Source organism: Neolamprologus brichardi, chromosome 3 (assembly GCF_056152115.1).
Source record: "Neolamprologus brichardi isolate AB-2024 chromosome 3, ASM5615211v1, whole genome shotgun sequence".
Classification (NCBI taxonomy): Eukaryota; Metazoa; Chordata; class Actinopteri; order Cichliformes; family Cichlidae; genus Neolamprologus; species Neolamprologus brichardi.
In genome coordinates, this window is record NC_142106.1 from 9,726,679 (window position 1) to 9,739,909 (window position 13,231).

General features: G+C 41.3%; 1 protein-coding gene across 1 annotated transcript; it reads left to right on the forward strand.

The window, feature by feature from the left end:
- The first annotated feature begins 1,120 nt into the window (after window positions 1-1,120).
- LOC148103418 (nuclear factor 7, ovary-like) lies at window positions 1,121-2,506 on the forward strand. The gene has a single exon (XM_087838736.1). The coding sequence runs from the start codon at window positions 1,121-1,123 to the stop codon at window positions 2,504-2,506; it is 1,386 nt and encodes a 461-aa protein (XP_087694862.1).
- The last annotated feature ends 10,725 nt before the right edge of the window (window positions 2,507-13,231 follow it).

Here is a 13,231-nt window from a genome sequence, read left to right on the forward strand (position 1 = left end):
TGTGCTTGGATTTACAACATTATGAATGAAATGTGCTCTATTTGGAATCAGCAGGTCCCCCTCCCCTTTCGACGGCTTGTGTGTGAGACTTTAAATCATCAAACTGTAAATTTTAAATTGTTATTGATCCCTTTACCCCGAGTCCTAAAGTGTATATTTATTTTCTTACTCTTCTTATATTTATTGTTTGTTTACTTGCACTGCTGTAACTGGAGCCTCGTCGTCTCGTCTCTCTATATACTGGACTGTATGTAGCGGAGATGACAATAAAGTTTACTTTGACTTCAGCAGCGAGCAGGCGCACCGAGGGCTCTCGCTCACTTTTCACGTATAGAATTTTGAAAAAACATCAGCAGATATTTTATATCAGCAGCAATTTCTTTCAAACTGCTGCATCACAGCTTTCATGCTCTGACCTGCATGTGAAATGAGAGAAAAGCTCTTTATTAGTAACTTTTACAACTTCTGGCAGGTTAATGTCTGAACTTTGGAGTGAAACACACCCTTAGTTACAAGAAATAACACCACAGTCTGTAACTAAGTGAATCCACCTTAACACCACCTGTGTGTGTGTGACTGCATTACACTCCCACTGCTGGGAACCTGAACAAGAAGCAGAACAAAGTCTGAAATAGAAGCTGACAAACAGCTGCACCACCGAGTGACACTTTATTTTATAAACTTCACAACAGGTTTCATGTTGTGACCTGTGGAGGTGAAAAGACACAAAACCTGTTTTACAGTTTTTGAGCTGCAGGCAGGATTGAAACACACCTTAGTTAAAAGTCAAACAGCAACATTTGTCTCCTCCCCTCACGTCACTCAAATGTGACAAACCAGGAAACAGGAAGTTCTTCGTCCTCAGTAAAGAGAGACGCACAGACGATCAGACTGAGCTCAGACCAAACTAGCAGCTTCCTCTGAGTGAGTCCAGCTACAGGAGAGAAAAGTGGAAAACTCCAACACTGCTGCTTCAAGCTGCTGACGCTCCACACACTGAAGGTGAGTTTGAGCAAAAACACGACTCAAAGGAAGTTTCAGTGAAGGTGGTAGAGGAGGGAGGGGAGCCAGGACTGACTGTACTTCCTGTCTGCTGTTTTCAGCTTCACTCACAGACTCAATGGCTTCCAGATCAGAGGAGGATCTCTGCTGTCCGGTCTGTCAGGAGGTCTTCAGAGATCCTGTTCTTCTGTCATGTAGCCACAGCTTCTGTAAAGACTGTCTGAAGAGATGGTGGAGAGAGAGACCAACACACGAGTGTCCAGTTTGTAAGAAAATATCAGTTTATGATCCACCTTTAAATCTTGCTTTAAAGAACCTGTGTGAGTCGTTCTTACAGGAGAGAGATCAGAGAGCTTCAGAGGCTCTCTGCAGTCTGCACTCTGAGAAACTCAAACTCTTCTGTCTGGACCATCAGCAGCCAGTGTGTCACATCTGCAGAGACTCAGAAAAACACACCAATCACAGATTCAGACCCATCGATGAAGCTGCACAACAACACAAGAAGGAACTTCAGGAAACTCTGGAGCTCTTAAAGAAGAAGTTAAAGGTTTGTGAAGAAGTTCAAGTGAAGTTTGATCAAACAGCAAAACACATTAAGGTCCAGGCCCGACACACAGAGAGGCAGATTAAGGAGCAGTTTAAGAAGCTTCACCAGTTTCTAGCAGAGGAAGAGGAGGCCAGGCTGGCTGCACTGAGGGAGGAAGAGGAGCAGAAGAGTGGGATGATGAAGGAGAAGATGGAGGCTCTGAGCAGAGAGATAGCAGCTCTTTCAGACACAGTCAGAGCCACAGAGGAGGAGCTGAGAGCTGAAGACGTCTCATTCCTGCACAACTACAAGGCTGCAGTGGAAAGAGTCCAGCGCTGCCCCCTGCTGGATGATCCACAGCTGCCCTCAGGAGCTCTGATAGACCAGGCCAAACACCTGGGCAACCTGACCTTCAACATCTGGAACAACATGAAGGACATGGTCTCCTACACTCCTCTCATTCTGGACCCAAACACTGCTCCTCCAGACCTCATCCTGTCTGAAGATCTGACCAGTGTGAGAGGAGGAGGAGAGAGGCAGCAGCTTCCTGATAATCCAGAGAGGTTTGATGATTACTACTCTGTCCTGGGCTCTGAGGGCTTTAACTCAGGGACTCACAGCTGGGATGTTGATGTTGGAGACAGTATAGGGTGGAGACTGGGTGTGTCAGCAGAGTATGTGCAGAGGAAGAGAGACATACTGTCTGGATTGTCAATAGGGTTCTGTGGAGGTGTATATTTAAAACGCTCACCATCAACTCCATTCACTGCTCTCTCAGTCCAGAAGAAGCTCCAGAGGATCAGAGTGAATCTGGACTGGAACAGAGGAAAGCTGTCGTTCTCTGATCCTGATACTAACACACACATACACACCTTCACACACACTTTCACTCACAGGATGTTTCCATATATTTGGACTTATGATAAACTGAAGGTGTGTCCGTTGAAGGTGTCAGTGTCAGTGCAGCAGATGAGTTGAGGATGATGATATTTCTAATGTTGTTTCCTGTCAGTGAATTGAAGCTGTTAAACTGCAGCTGTCCTCCTGCTGCCTCGTTGTTCCAAAGCTCTTTGTTTCTCTTTTAGTTCTCACTGTTTCTTTCTGTTTCTGCTGTCCACCTTTTCACATGGAAAATCATTTCACTGTTTCTCACTGAATGACTCCCCAAACTAGATTTGAAATTCTATCAAGTTTCTAATCATTACAAGTGATTCATGTTTCTATTTGATGTGTAAATGGAGATGATTTCGTTTGCTGGGATATGGACTGACATGTGTTGAATGGGAGGAGCAGTTTGTTGTTGTCTTCTTGTCTGTTTATGACAACAATAAATCTATTGTTGAAACAATGATTCATGTTTAACTCCATATATGAAATGTTTCTGATCTTTGAATTCTGTTTGATTAAAGACTTTCTTCATGACACAAATGAGATTTCAGTGTATTAATAGAACTAAATAAGCTCAGAGTTGAAAGGCTGGAGTATTATGTACGTGCTTCACTGTCAGTGTCTTCAGGGGGATTCAAAGGGAAACATCAAACTGCTGTAATGAGATCAACTAGTTGGGCTGAACACACTTATCTGTAGTTTGTCTCCATCCAGGATCATCAGAATATAATGAACGTGTGAAGAGCCAAAAAATGCTGCTGCCCTCTCAGCATGATGAGCTCCAGCCTTTGTTAACAGGAAAACAGGAAACATGAGACAACTTTCAGAGACAGTAACCAACTGTGGCCACAAGATGGCAGCAGCTGATCTGAGATCCTTTATTGGACAGAACGACTCTGCTCTGTGACGTCATCAGAGAGACGGCCTTCACTTTGATAGATCTGACGTCACGTCTGCACTGATGAAAGCTGATAAACACATTGTTATTTATCCATGAAATCACCTCTGTCCTCTCAAGTGTAGCTGTTTACAGAGCTAAAGAAGTCCTTCATCATCAAAACAGACAAACATTTATTTTCTGTATGAAGTGACGTCATCCTCACTCTAACCTCTTACATACATTCTGTTCAGTTTTCCTGCTGTAAGAAATAAACTGTGTGAAAATATAAATGCAGGGAAAAATCCATTAATCACAGGTGAGCCGTTTGTTTCTGACTCACATTAAATGAGGCTTCAGGTGTAAATACCTCAGAAGTGTTTGTGAGTTCAGTAGAAGCAGACCCAGTCAACCATCATGGCATCCACAGCACTACACAATGCAACAGAAAGGCCTTCATCATCTGCTGAACCACCTCTGAACCACGACGCTCTCCCTGCATCTAAAAGCTGTTAGTCAGGATGAGATGCTGCTGTGATCGCTCACAATTTACCTGTGAGATCTTTGTAAATATCGTCTTTGTTTCTGAAGGAAACACCTTTAGTCTGTTTGTATTTGGAGTGCAGATCTGGGCGTCCATCACTTTAACCTGCACACGTTTAGTTATTGAGTGTAGTTGATGTTTGGCAGTATTTTATAAGTGACAGTTCATGAACGGTGAAGGAACAGAGGACGCCTGACCATCCTACCTGTGTCAGTAAGAACACTTTAATCACAACTTCACAACTTAACACAATTGAAACCTGAATTCAGTGTTGCATAGTTTACTAACAGTGTGTGCTGACACTGAAGTTAGCAGTTTGTTTCCTAAGAGCTGCTGGGACAAACCACAGTGACCGGCTACAGAGTTTAGTTAAGGTGGTTCTAATATGTGACCTGTTGAATTATTTACAGGGATTTATTTTTCATTTAAAGCATCATTTGTGAAGTTTTTATGAAGTTTAGTTCTTTTATGTTCTTTGTGTAACGTTTAGATTTTCTTCTCTTGTGTTTGAACTCTTCAGGGTTCCTGTAACAGAGATGTAAACCACCGTTTTCTGATGGTGCTGCACTGTGACATAAACACTGCCACTTTATTAGGCACACCTTGCTGACTGCAGGTTATAACCCCTGCTGGAAACATCCACACAGATTTGGATCCTTATTGCCATGACAGCACCACACAGCTGCTCCAGATGCTGCAGGATGCTGGTCAGGGCTCTAACAGTGAAACTTTACTGAAAGTAAGAAACCTGAGAGGATATAAACTTTGGACTTTAGTAAGCTGAGCTCTGAAGCTGTGATGGAGCTCAGTCGGTGTGAAGGCGGCTGCTGTGTAACAAATGTTTGTCTGAGGTGCTGCGACTGATCGTGGTCATGTTTATTTAAAGAAGTCGGTGATGAAGCAGGCTGTGCAGTCCGAGCTCTTCATCAGTTAACAGTCCTCCAGAGCTGCTGCAGGGAGCTGACTGTCCTCCAGGTGGCACTAAGTGAACAAAGTCCAAAGAAATAAACTTGGACTGTTTTTTGAAGCCTAAATAAAATGTAAATAAACTTTATAGATACATTTGAAACCAGTTACTCTGTGACTTTACACACTCACACAGTAACAGAGCTGATTGCCTGGGATTACTCCTCATCCCCCTACTCCCACCCTGTGGCTTGTTATGTCTTCATAATGTTGTGCTGTGAACATTCATGTGATTTTTTTGTGCAGAGGAGTTTTTTTTGTTTCCTGTTCTCGTGCTGTCCTACCATGGAAGCACAGCATGAGTAGGGGTCTCTTTTTTTCCTCTTGTACCCTCCCATTGTGTGTACATTTCAGTGTTTTTTCCGTAACTGCCGATCTCCGACTTGTAACCCCCATGTAATGTCTGTGTTATGTGTGTAAGGTCGGGGGGGGGGTGTCTCATTTCACTGCGGGGCAACCTGTATGTGACAAATAAAATCTGAATCTGAATCTGAATCTGAAGCTGATTCCTGATTGGAGCAGCACAGAGTTAGTCTTCTTCTCTGGCTGTGGATTGTTTCGTCAGGATTTCCCCCTTTACAGGTTTAAAAACAATCTCTGTGTTTAAATATTTTGACCTCCTTCTTGTGTGTAAACATGAAGCAGCACCAGCCTCCTCTGATCCTCATGTTGTAGCTCTGAGTGTCCAGCAGGGGGCAGAACACCTCCAAACTGTGCCAGCAACTCTCAAGTCTTTATTGGTTATTGTCATTTCGTATGGTGTTACACAGCCTGAAACGAAATACTGTTTCTCACCAGCCTCTACAGTGCAATAACCAATATATTTTAAAAAGAATAAATACAGTTTAAAGGGAATAAGTTTAAAAAAGAGCAGCAAAAAAGGCATAAATAGCTTAAAATCTAAGTTCTAGAAAAAACCTCCAGTTTTTATTAATATTTTATTATTTATCAAATTATTATATACGAAAAATATTTTTTTACGTGATAAATGACTTCAGTGCTTCGTCCATGACCTCCTGAAGGTAAAGGGCCCAAAGAGCCAATCAGCAGCTCTGAAACAGGAAATATGACTCATGGAGAAGTTCACAACAGTTTCAGCTGCCAATTGTACTCATCACCATGGAGACTGATGCATCAAATCTAAATAAAGGCTGGATGGAGGCAGAGTGAGTGTTGTAGATGCTGCATTTTGAAGCCTCAGTGTTTAAATTGTGTCCACAGCCACGTAGACAGAGTGGGTGGATTTGCTTCTAGAAGGACTTTGTTGCAGCTCTACAGCAGGTATTTGTTGTTGGATGACATCACATTCAGCAGTGCTGTGACTGAGCCATAAATGTCAGGGCTCAGACGAGGCCCACACATGCGTGTTTGTCGGTACACACAGTTAAGATATGGAACATGTGAACATGAGACATATGAAGAGACTGAACAGATAAAACGTCCTTTATATCCATCAGTGACTTGATGGAGCTTCTTGCTGCAGTGTGTTTGGGTTTGGCTGATAACACTGGTCCTGCATGTTTCCTTCATGCTCTGTGGTAAAAGTGCATCAGTCTGCAGCTCTGTGGTCGTCCTTCTTCTTTTTCTCAGAAACTTCCTGATTTCTTTGTTCTCACTGTTTTGCAGAGGTGTTAAGATTAAAAATAAAAACTGTGAAAAGTTGCTGCTATTTATAAATTTATAAAAAGACACCATTTAATGCTTTTAATAAGCTTAAAAGAACAGAATGAAATGTCTCCATCGCTGTAGTGTAATAATATCACAGCACTGTTGCAGTAATTTTAATGTGTTTATTGCACAGAGACTGATTCAGCTGTGGTCTACTCAGCAGTCATGTTTGCCCGTGATGCCGCCCCCCACCACAATGCCGCCCCGGGCAACCGCCCATGTCGCCCGTATCTAAAACCGCTACTGCATCCAGAGGAAATATCTGGCTGTGCATCATGTTTGGTTGTTGAAATTTTTACAGTAACCTCAGTTTTCTGTGAATTCCTTCCTTTTCTTTTGGACGTTCCCTTTACTGGTCTCCATAGTGACTCATCAGCCTCCATCCCTGCATCCTCCTCCTTCTAACCAACCCTCTGTTGTATTTCTCTTTTCCTCCTGCCTGCAGCTCCGTCTTCACCACCCTTTGTCCAGGATATCCACTCTCCCTCCTCTGCACACGTCCAAACCATCATAACCTTTCCTCTCTAACTAAAGTCATCCAGGCTTTTACATCTTTAAGATGTGGCTGTAGTTTAGCTAGCTTGATGTTTTTCTATTAGTATGTTGACATGGGTGGACAGTTCCAACCTGCACTGAACTCTGTTGTAATTGTGATGGTTTTAGAATTTAATTTTCTTAAATTTCACACATGGCATCACATCTGAGTAGTGTTTACCTGCCTCGTCCATCTTTGTCACAGCTGCAAAATGAAATTACCATGACAACATCTCAGTACAGCCAGATAAACACCTGATACAGGGGCTTCATTTAAGAGGTAACAAAGTACAGATGAGGTGTCAAAGGTTACTTATTAAAAACTAAAATGTGTTTTCGACCCGACTGTTGTGCAGTTTTCTCTCAGTGGGAAAAGTAAAGAATGCAATGATCTGCACATCTCATAAGTTTACTTACAGTTAAACATGTAAAACATATCAAATCTTTAAACTGAGATTCCTTTTGTGTTTCATATAATAATTCAGCTTATTTTGAATTGATGGTACCAACATGTCGGGAGCTGTGGTTCCAACATCCAGGCAGGAAGTGGTCTAAAAAGGGCAAGCAGCATAATAAGTAAATAAACAGGCCTTTTGTGAACCACTAAAACATGTATGAAGGGCCATGTGGGTGTATGTGCTGCCCTCTAGCTGCCGAGACTATTTCAGAGCCGCCACCTTTGGCGTTATTAATTTGCAGTTCTTTTCTACTTTGTAATTCGTGTTCTCTTTATCGGTAAACTGACACAGCACTTGACTCTGTAATTCTTACCTGGATGATAACTGGAACCTGTACGACTTAATAAGGAGAGGTGGACGTCCACTTAGTGTGACACTTTTTACTGTGGAAACAAAAACAAACAACCAAAGAATAAAGAAATAAAAGTTAATAAACACTGAATCTGAACTCTTCATGTGATGTCAGGCTCTCTGAAAACACTGAACATAAAATGTTAAAAATATAACGATGTTTATTCCTTCTTATTTAAACTTCCAGACTTTTGTGTGACCTGCATGAAACCTCAGTTCACAAAATCACCAACAGGGGGCAACGATGAGCTGACCTCATGGGCCAAAAGGTCACATTGATTATGAAATCGCTCCAATGCAACATTTTTCCATCTGTTCAGATGCAAAATAACTTGTCAGTGTTGTGTAACGATTCTTCATCCCCAGCAGATGAGAGAAACGCTGTAACAAGAAGGTTTTACCGTCTGTGTCAGTTTCACTTCCTCCTTCCTGTGACAGTGTGAGGCCTGCATCAGCACCACACTGCAGCAGCAATGACTGATAACACAAACTTTAAATGGCCTCGCTAGAAGTCTGACTAGCTATCCAAACAGCTAAACATGAACCCAGGAACTCCAGACAATAGATGAGAGCTTATGAAGTTTACTGGTTCTTTCATTTTGTGAAACTGTAACAATAAAGCATATGTGGAAATGTACATTACTCATCTGTACTGTTAACAACAACATGTGCCTTAAACCAATTACCTAACAATGCATTTGAGGAGCTAGCATGACGATTAGCACCGCTAATTAGCATATGAACTGGCGATCTCATTTACATATGAATAGCACATTGAAAACTTGTTAACTGTGGTCCATCACACATAAAGACTACACTTGAAGTGTCTCATTGCTTTTCACCATTAAATACTTACAGACAATGCTTTAACAAACACCCAAAAGAAGGACATGAATGTGGCGCGGCCATCTTGAAACAGCATAGCAAGAAAACATCCACTTCCTGTTTAACTCTTCTTCTACTGTCATAAAACATCGACTTAAAGGGGCCACAGGGTGGCACATTTTACTAACATTCAAAACATGAAATTAACTAAGCAGTAACATAACACAAACACTCAGACAAACATCCTCAGCAGCCTGATAACACAATGTGAAACTACCCACAACTGTGAAACAATCAGTTTTTCTTCCTTATTGTTTCATAAAACCACAGAAAGATTATGAAACAACCTCCGTCTGAGGAGTGACACACCGAGACCCGAAACATCAGAGCTGTGAAATGTAGAGAAAGGGAATTCCCGACATTCACTGAAGGGGTTAAATCTGTAGATGGTGCAGGAGGAGAAGCTGGAGATGACTGATATGTAGCTGACACAGCGATGAAACAGACCTCCTGTGATACTGTGGAGAAAGACTACGAGCAGCAGCTGTGAGGAGCGTCACCTGCAGGTGTAGATGAGCTGATCTCAGTGCTGACACACTGTATGTTACTGTGTGGGAACGATTGTAGTCAGTTCTCTGTGTGTGCTGACCTCTTCATGGTCTGATAGAGGCCAGGGTACGTAACTGGTTCCTGACCAGCTTCAGCTGTGTCCACCAACAAAATATGTTAGTACAATATTTGAGCGTTGATGGCCCAGTGCTCCTCTGCAGACTCAGACACACATTTTCTACACTTATAAAAAACGTCAAACAGAAAGAATAAAAAGCAAACAGCACTCAAAGGTCAAATATATTTAAACCAAGAGTTTAATACACAAAATCTGATGACCGTGACAACAAAATATGAAAGATTTTGTTGTCATTGTACCAATGTCAATATCTTGGGGTCATTCTAGACCCAACCTTATCCTTCAAGAGTCACATAAATAAAGTGTCCCAGGTACTTAAATTTAATAATCGAAATTTTAATCATATACGTTATGCTGCCCTCACGACACGTGACCATGTGAAGCTAGACAGCTAGCGAACAAAATAGGGTTTAATATATGAAGTCTTACACTCCCTTGCTCCACCACCACTAAAGTAATTTGTTGACGGCACAGGTTAAAAACTGGTGATGGACAAATCAAGTGTGTGATCATGTATAAGTTGTATAGTTTTAATGTTTTATTTGGGAATAGAATAGTGTGTATGTGTGAGTTTGGTGATGGAGTTTTTATTATGAATTATTATGTCTATTTTTATGTTTTATGGACAAAAGATGGAAATTAGCCCTTGGCTATAATCTGGTATGTTTATATTCATGTATTTTTTTTACATTTATGTTCATTAACATGCACTGTCCTAAATAAATTAAAATAAAATAACAATGTTAGTATTTAAAGTCCAACATCTCCCTCTAGTGGTCATATATAAACCATGTGTGAGGATGGTGTTCATTATATTCCAGCTACCACAGGTTAACAGGCTGGATAAACTCTGCACGTCTCCTATCAGTCTTGTGTCTAACACAGACACACAAACATTCACATCTACGACCAACTTAGACTCACAGGTTAATCTAACTGCCTGACTGTGGGCTGTGGGAGAAGCAGAGTGCCCAGAAACAACCATGCAGACCCCACACAGAAAGATGGAGGCTGGATTCAAACCCAGCACCTTCTTCCAGTCAGACAACAGCATCACCATGCTGCCCCAGGGGGCCGTCCACTAAATGGTTATACTGGTTATAGTTTGTTTCATTAACTAAGCTACAACACTGACAGCAGACTGAAGTAGAGTCGACGTTTTAAATGATATTTTTGTGAATGAAGTCATAATGTCAGGATGTGCTTTATCGATTATCACAGAGAAACTCAAATATCATGTAATCATCTCAGTTAACCTCAAATTATGTCAAAACAACGTTGCTGGTTTCTTAACTTTTTCAAAGCACAAAAGGTTTTATGTGTTTCTGTGTGTTACACTTAAAAAAACAACTTAATTTTAAATGTTTTGCAACAAAAGAGGAACTGCAGAGTGTCTAAGTTCATATGCTGGAATTAATTTATCACATGAATCATTAAGAGGTTAGAAATCCACCAATAACTCTGTACAAATAGAGGAAGAAACAGACTCAGAGGAAGAGGGCGGGCTTTACTTGGTGTCAGTGACAGAAATGAAAAAAGCTCAAATGAGTGAGAAGGACGATGAAGGAAACATCTGTGCTGTGTCTGCTCTGTAAGTAGAATCTCTGTGTTTGTTTGAATTCTTGTACTTTGACTGTCTGCTCTCCTGATAACTGATGATGGAGGAGAAGACATGAAAAACAAATCAGGCTGAATTCAAGTTCAAAACACCACGAGGACCAACTGCAGGTCTGAAGTTTCACAGAGTTACTGATGAATTTATGAGTGAAAAGATGAAATAAAATGTTGGTGTTTGTGTGAACAGAGCAGAGGACAGACCTTAGTTTAGTGCTAGTCTTTTGTATTTACTAATACATACAGTTACGTATTATTATAACATAACTGTATGTGATTCCTTGTGTAACAGTAACTACATTAGAGCATGAAATATGAAATGATGTGATCAGTTTTATTTTAGATATTTTATATTAGTTTTATTTCATTATTATCAAATATTACAAAGTTGTTCTTTATGTTCACCTCAAATCAACCTGAGTGTCATTTCTCTTTAGTTCTGATCTCACTGCTGAGCTGCACAACAAACCAAGGTCAGTAACCTTCTTCTGTCACAGTTTAAACCTGAGAAATGCTCACTGATATGACCTGATTGGGTTCATGTTTCACAATGTAAAGTCTAACAGATCATCAGTTTTTCATTTTAACCCTCACAGCTCGTCTGACTGTGAGTCCCAGCAGCTCTCAGTTCTTTGAAGTAGACTCTGTGTCTCTGAGCTGTGAGGAGGACGACAGCTCTGCTGGATGGACTCTGAGGAGAAACACAAGCAAACGACAGAGGACTCAGTGTGGAGATGGGTGAACAAGCTGGTTCTTCCTGTAACATCACTTTGATGGTGCCTCATGACAGTGGAGTTTACTGGTGTGAGTCCAGAGAGGGTGCCATCAGTAACATGGTTAACCTGACAGTCACTGGTAAGCTGAGTGTGTGGAGTTAGTGTTGATGAAGCTGTGTGTAAATGGATGAAATGCTGTAGTTTGTCTCTGTGTTGAGGTGGATCAGTGATCCTGCAGAGTCCTGTCCTCCCTGTGATGGAGGGAGATGACGTCACTCTGCTCTGTAAAACAAAGACCACTCCCTCCAACCTCCCAGCTGCTTTCTATAAAGATGGCTCCCTCATCAGGAAGCAGCCTACAGGTCACATGACCATCCAGCATGTTTCCAGGTCTGATGAAGGCCTCTACAAGTGTGACATCAGCGGTCGTGGAGAGTCTCCATCCAGCTGGATCACTGTCACAGGTGACACACTCACCTGTCTGTGTTTCTGCAGCTTTCAACATTCACAATAAACTAATGATTATTGTTTGTCTATTTAAGGGAAACCTACAAACACATCTCCATCTACTCCCACACCTGTATCTACATCCACCTCTATCCCTACATCAGCCCCGCATCTTGTTCTTCCTGTGTTAATCTCTGTTGGGTCAGTCTGTGTTGTGGTTCTACTGGTGTTACTGGCTCTACTGGTGAGAAGAGATGTTGACCTGAAACCTGAAGGTGGGTTGTTGTCAGTCTGCACTGCATTGAGATGGCAGCCAGTTGTTTTGAATGAAAAAAAAGCTCATTTGAATAGTTTGATTCAAATGTGGCTCGTCTGGCCCAGAGAACAGGTGTCAGAGCTGTAACTGCTCAGATGTGTTTGATTTTGGTTTTAGTGACACACAAGTTGTCAACAAATTGTAATGTTAAAGGTATGGAGAGAGAAAATATCATTATGTGTTTTTCTTTCATTCTCTCAGAGGGTCTTAATGTGATGATTTGTCTTCATTAAATATATTTTTATTACCTCCTGCGTGTAAAACCACAGCAGCAACTTCCTGTTGCTGAAAGTTAAATGCAGAGTGACAACACAGGAAAAAATGTAACATACATTCACTGGAAACACTGTATCTGGGATCTTAGGTGGTTTCCAGTCTCAGAGAGAGTTTTGTTGTTCTGGTTAGACTTGTCACTGCCGCGTGTGCTACTTTGGCTAATAACAGTTTTCATGTTGGGACAACATATTCGCTTCATGATGAAGTGTGTCTGATTGTATTGAAAGAAGATGGCAGCTTTGTGGACACCAGCTTCCTTTTTCACACAAAAGCCGGCAGTTCCTCTTACTCAGAGGTGTTAAAATGAGAAAAAAAGCAAAAACCTGCTGCTCTCTGTAAAAAAAACGTGTGATTTTTTTTATAGACATTACAAATAATAAAGAAAATGTGCAGATTTCATACCTGCTGTAATTTAAATGTGTTTTATTTTGCAGAGATTTATACAACTGTGGTTTACTCAGCAGTGAGAGCTGAAGACGTCAGTATTGGAGACAAAACCATCAGAAAGAGGAGTCCAAGGTACAACTGCTCTTTA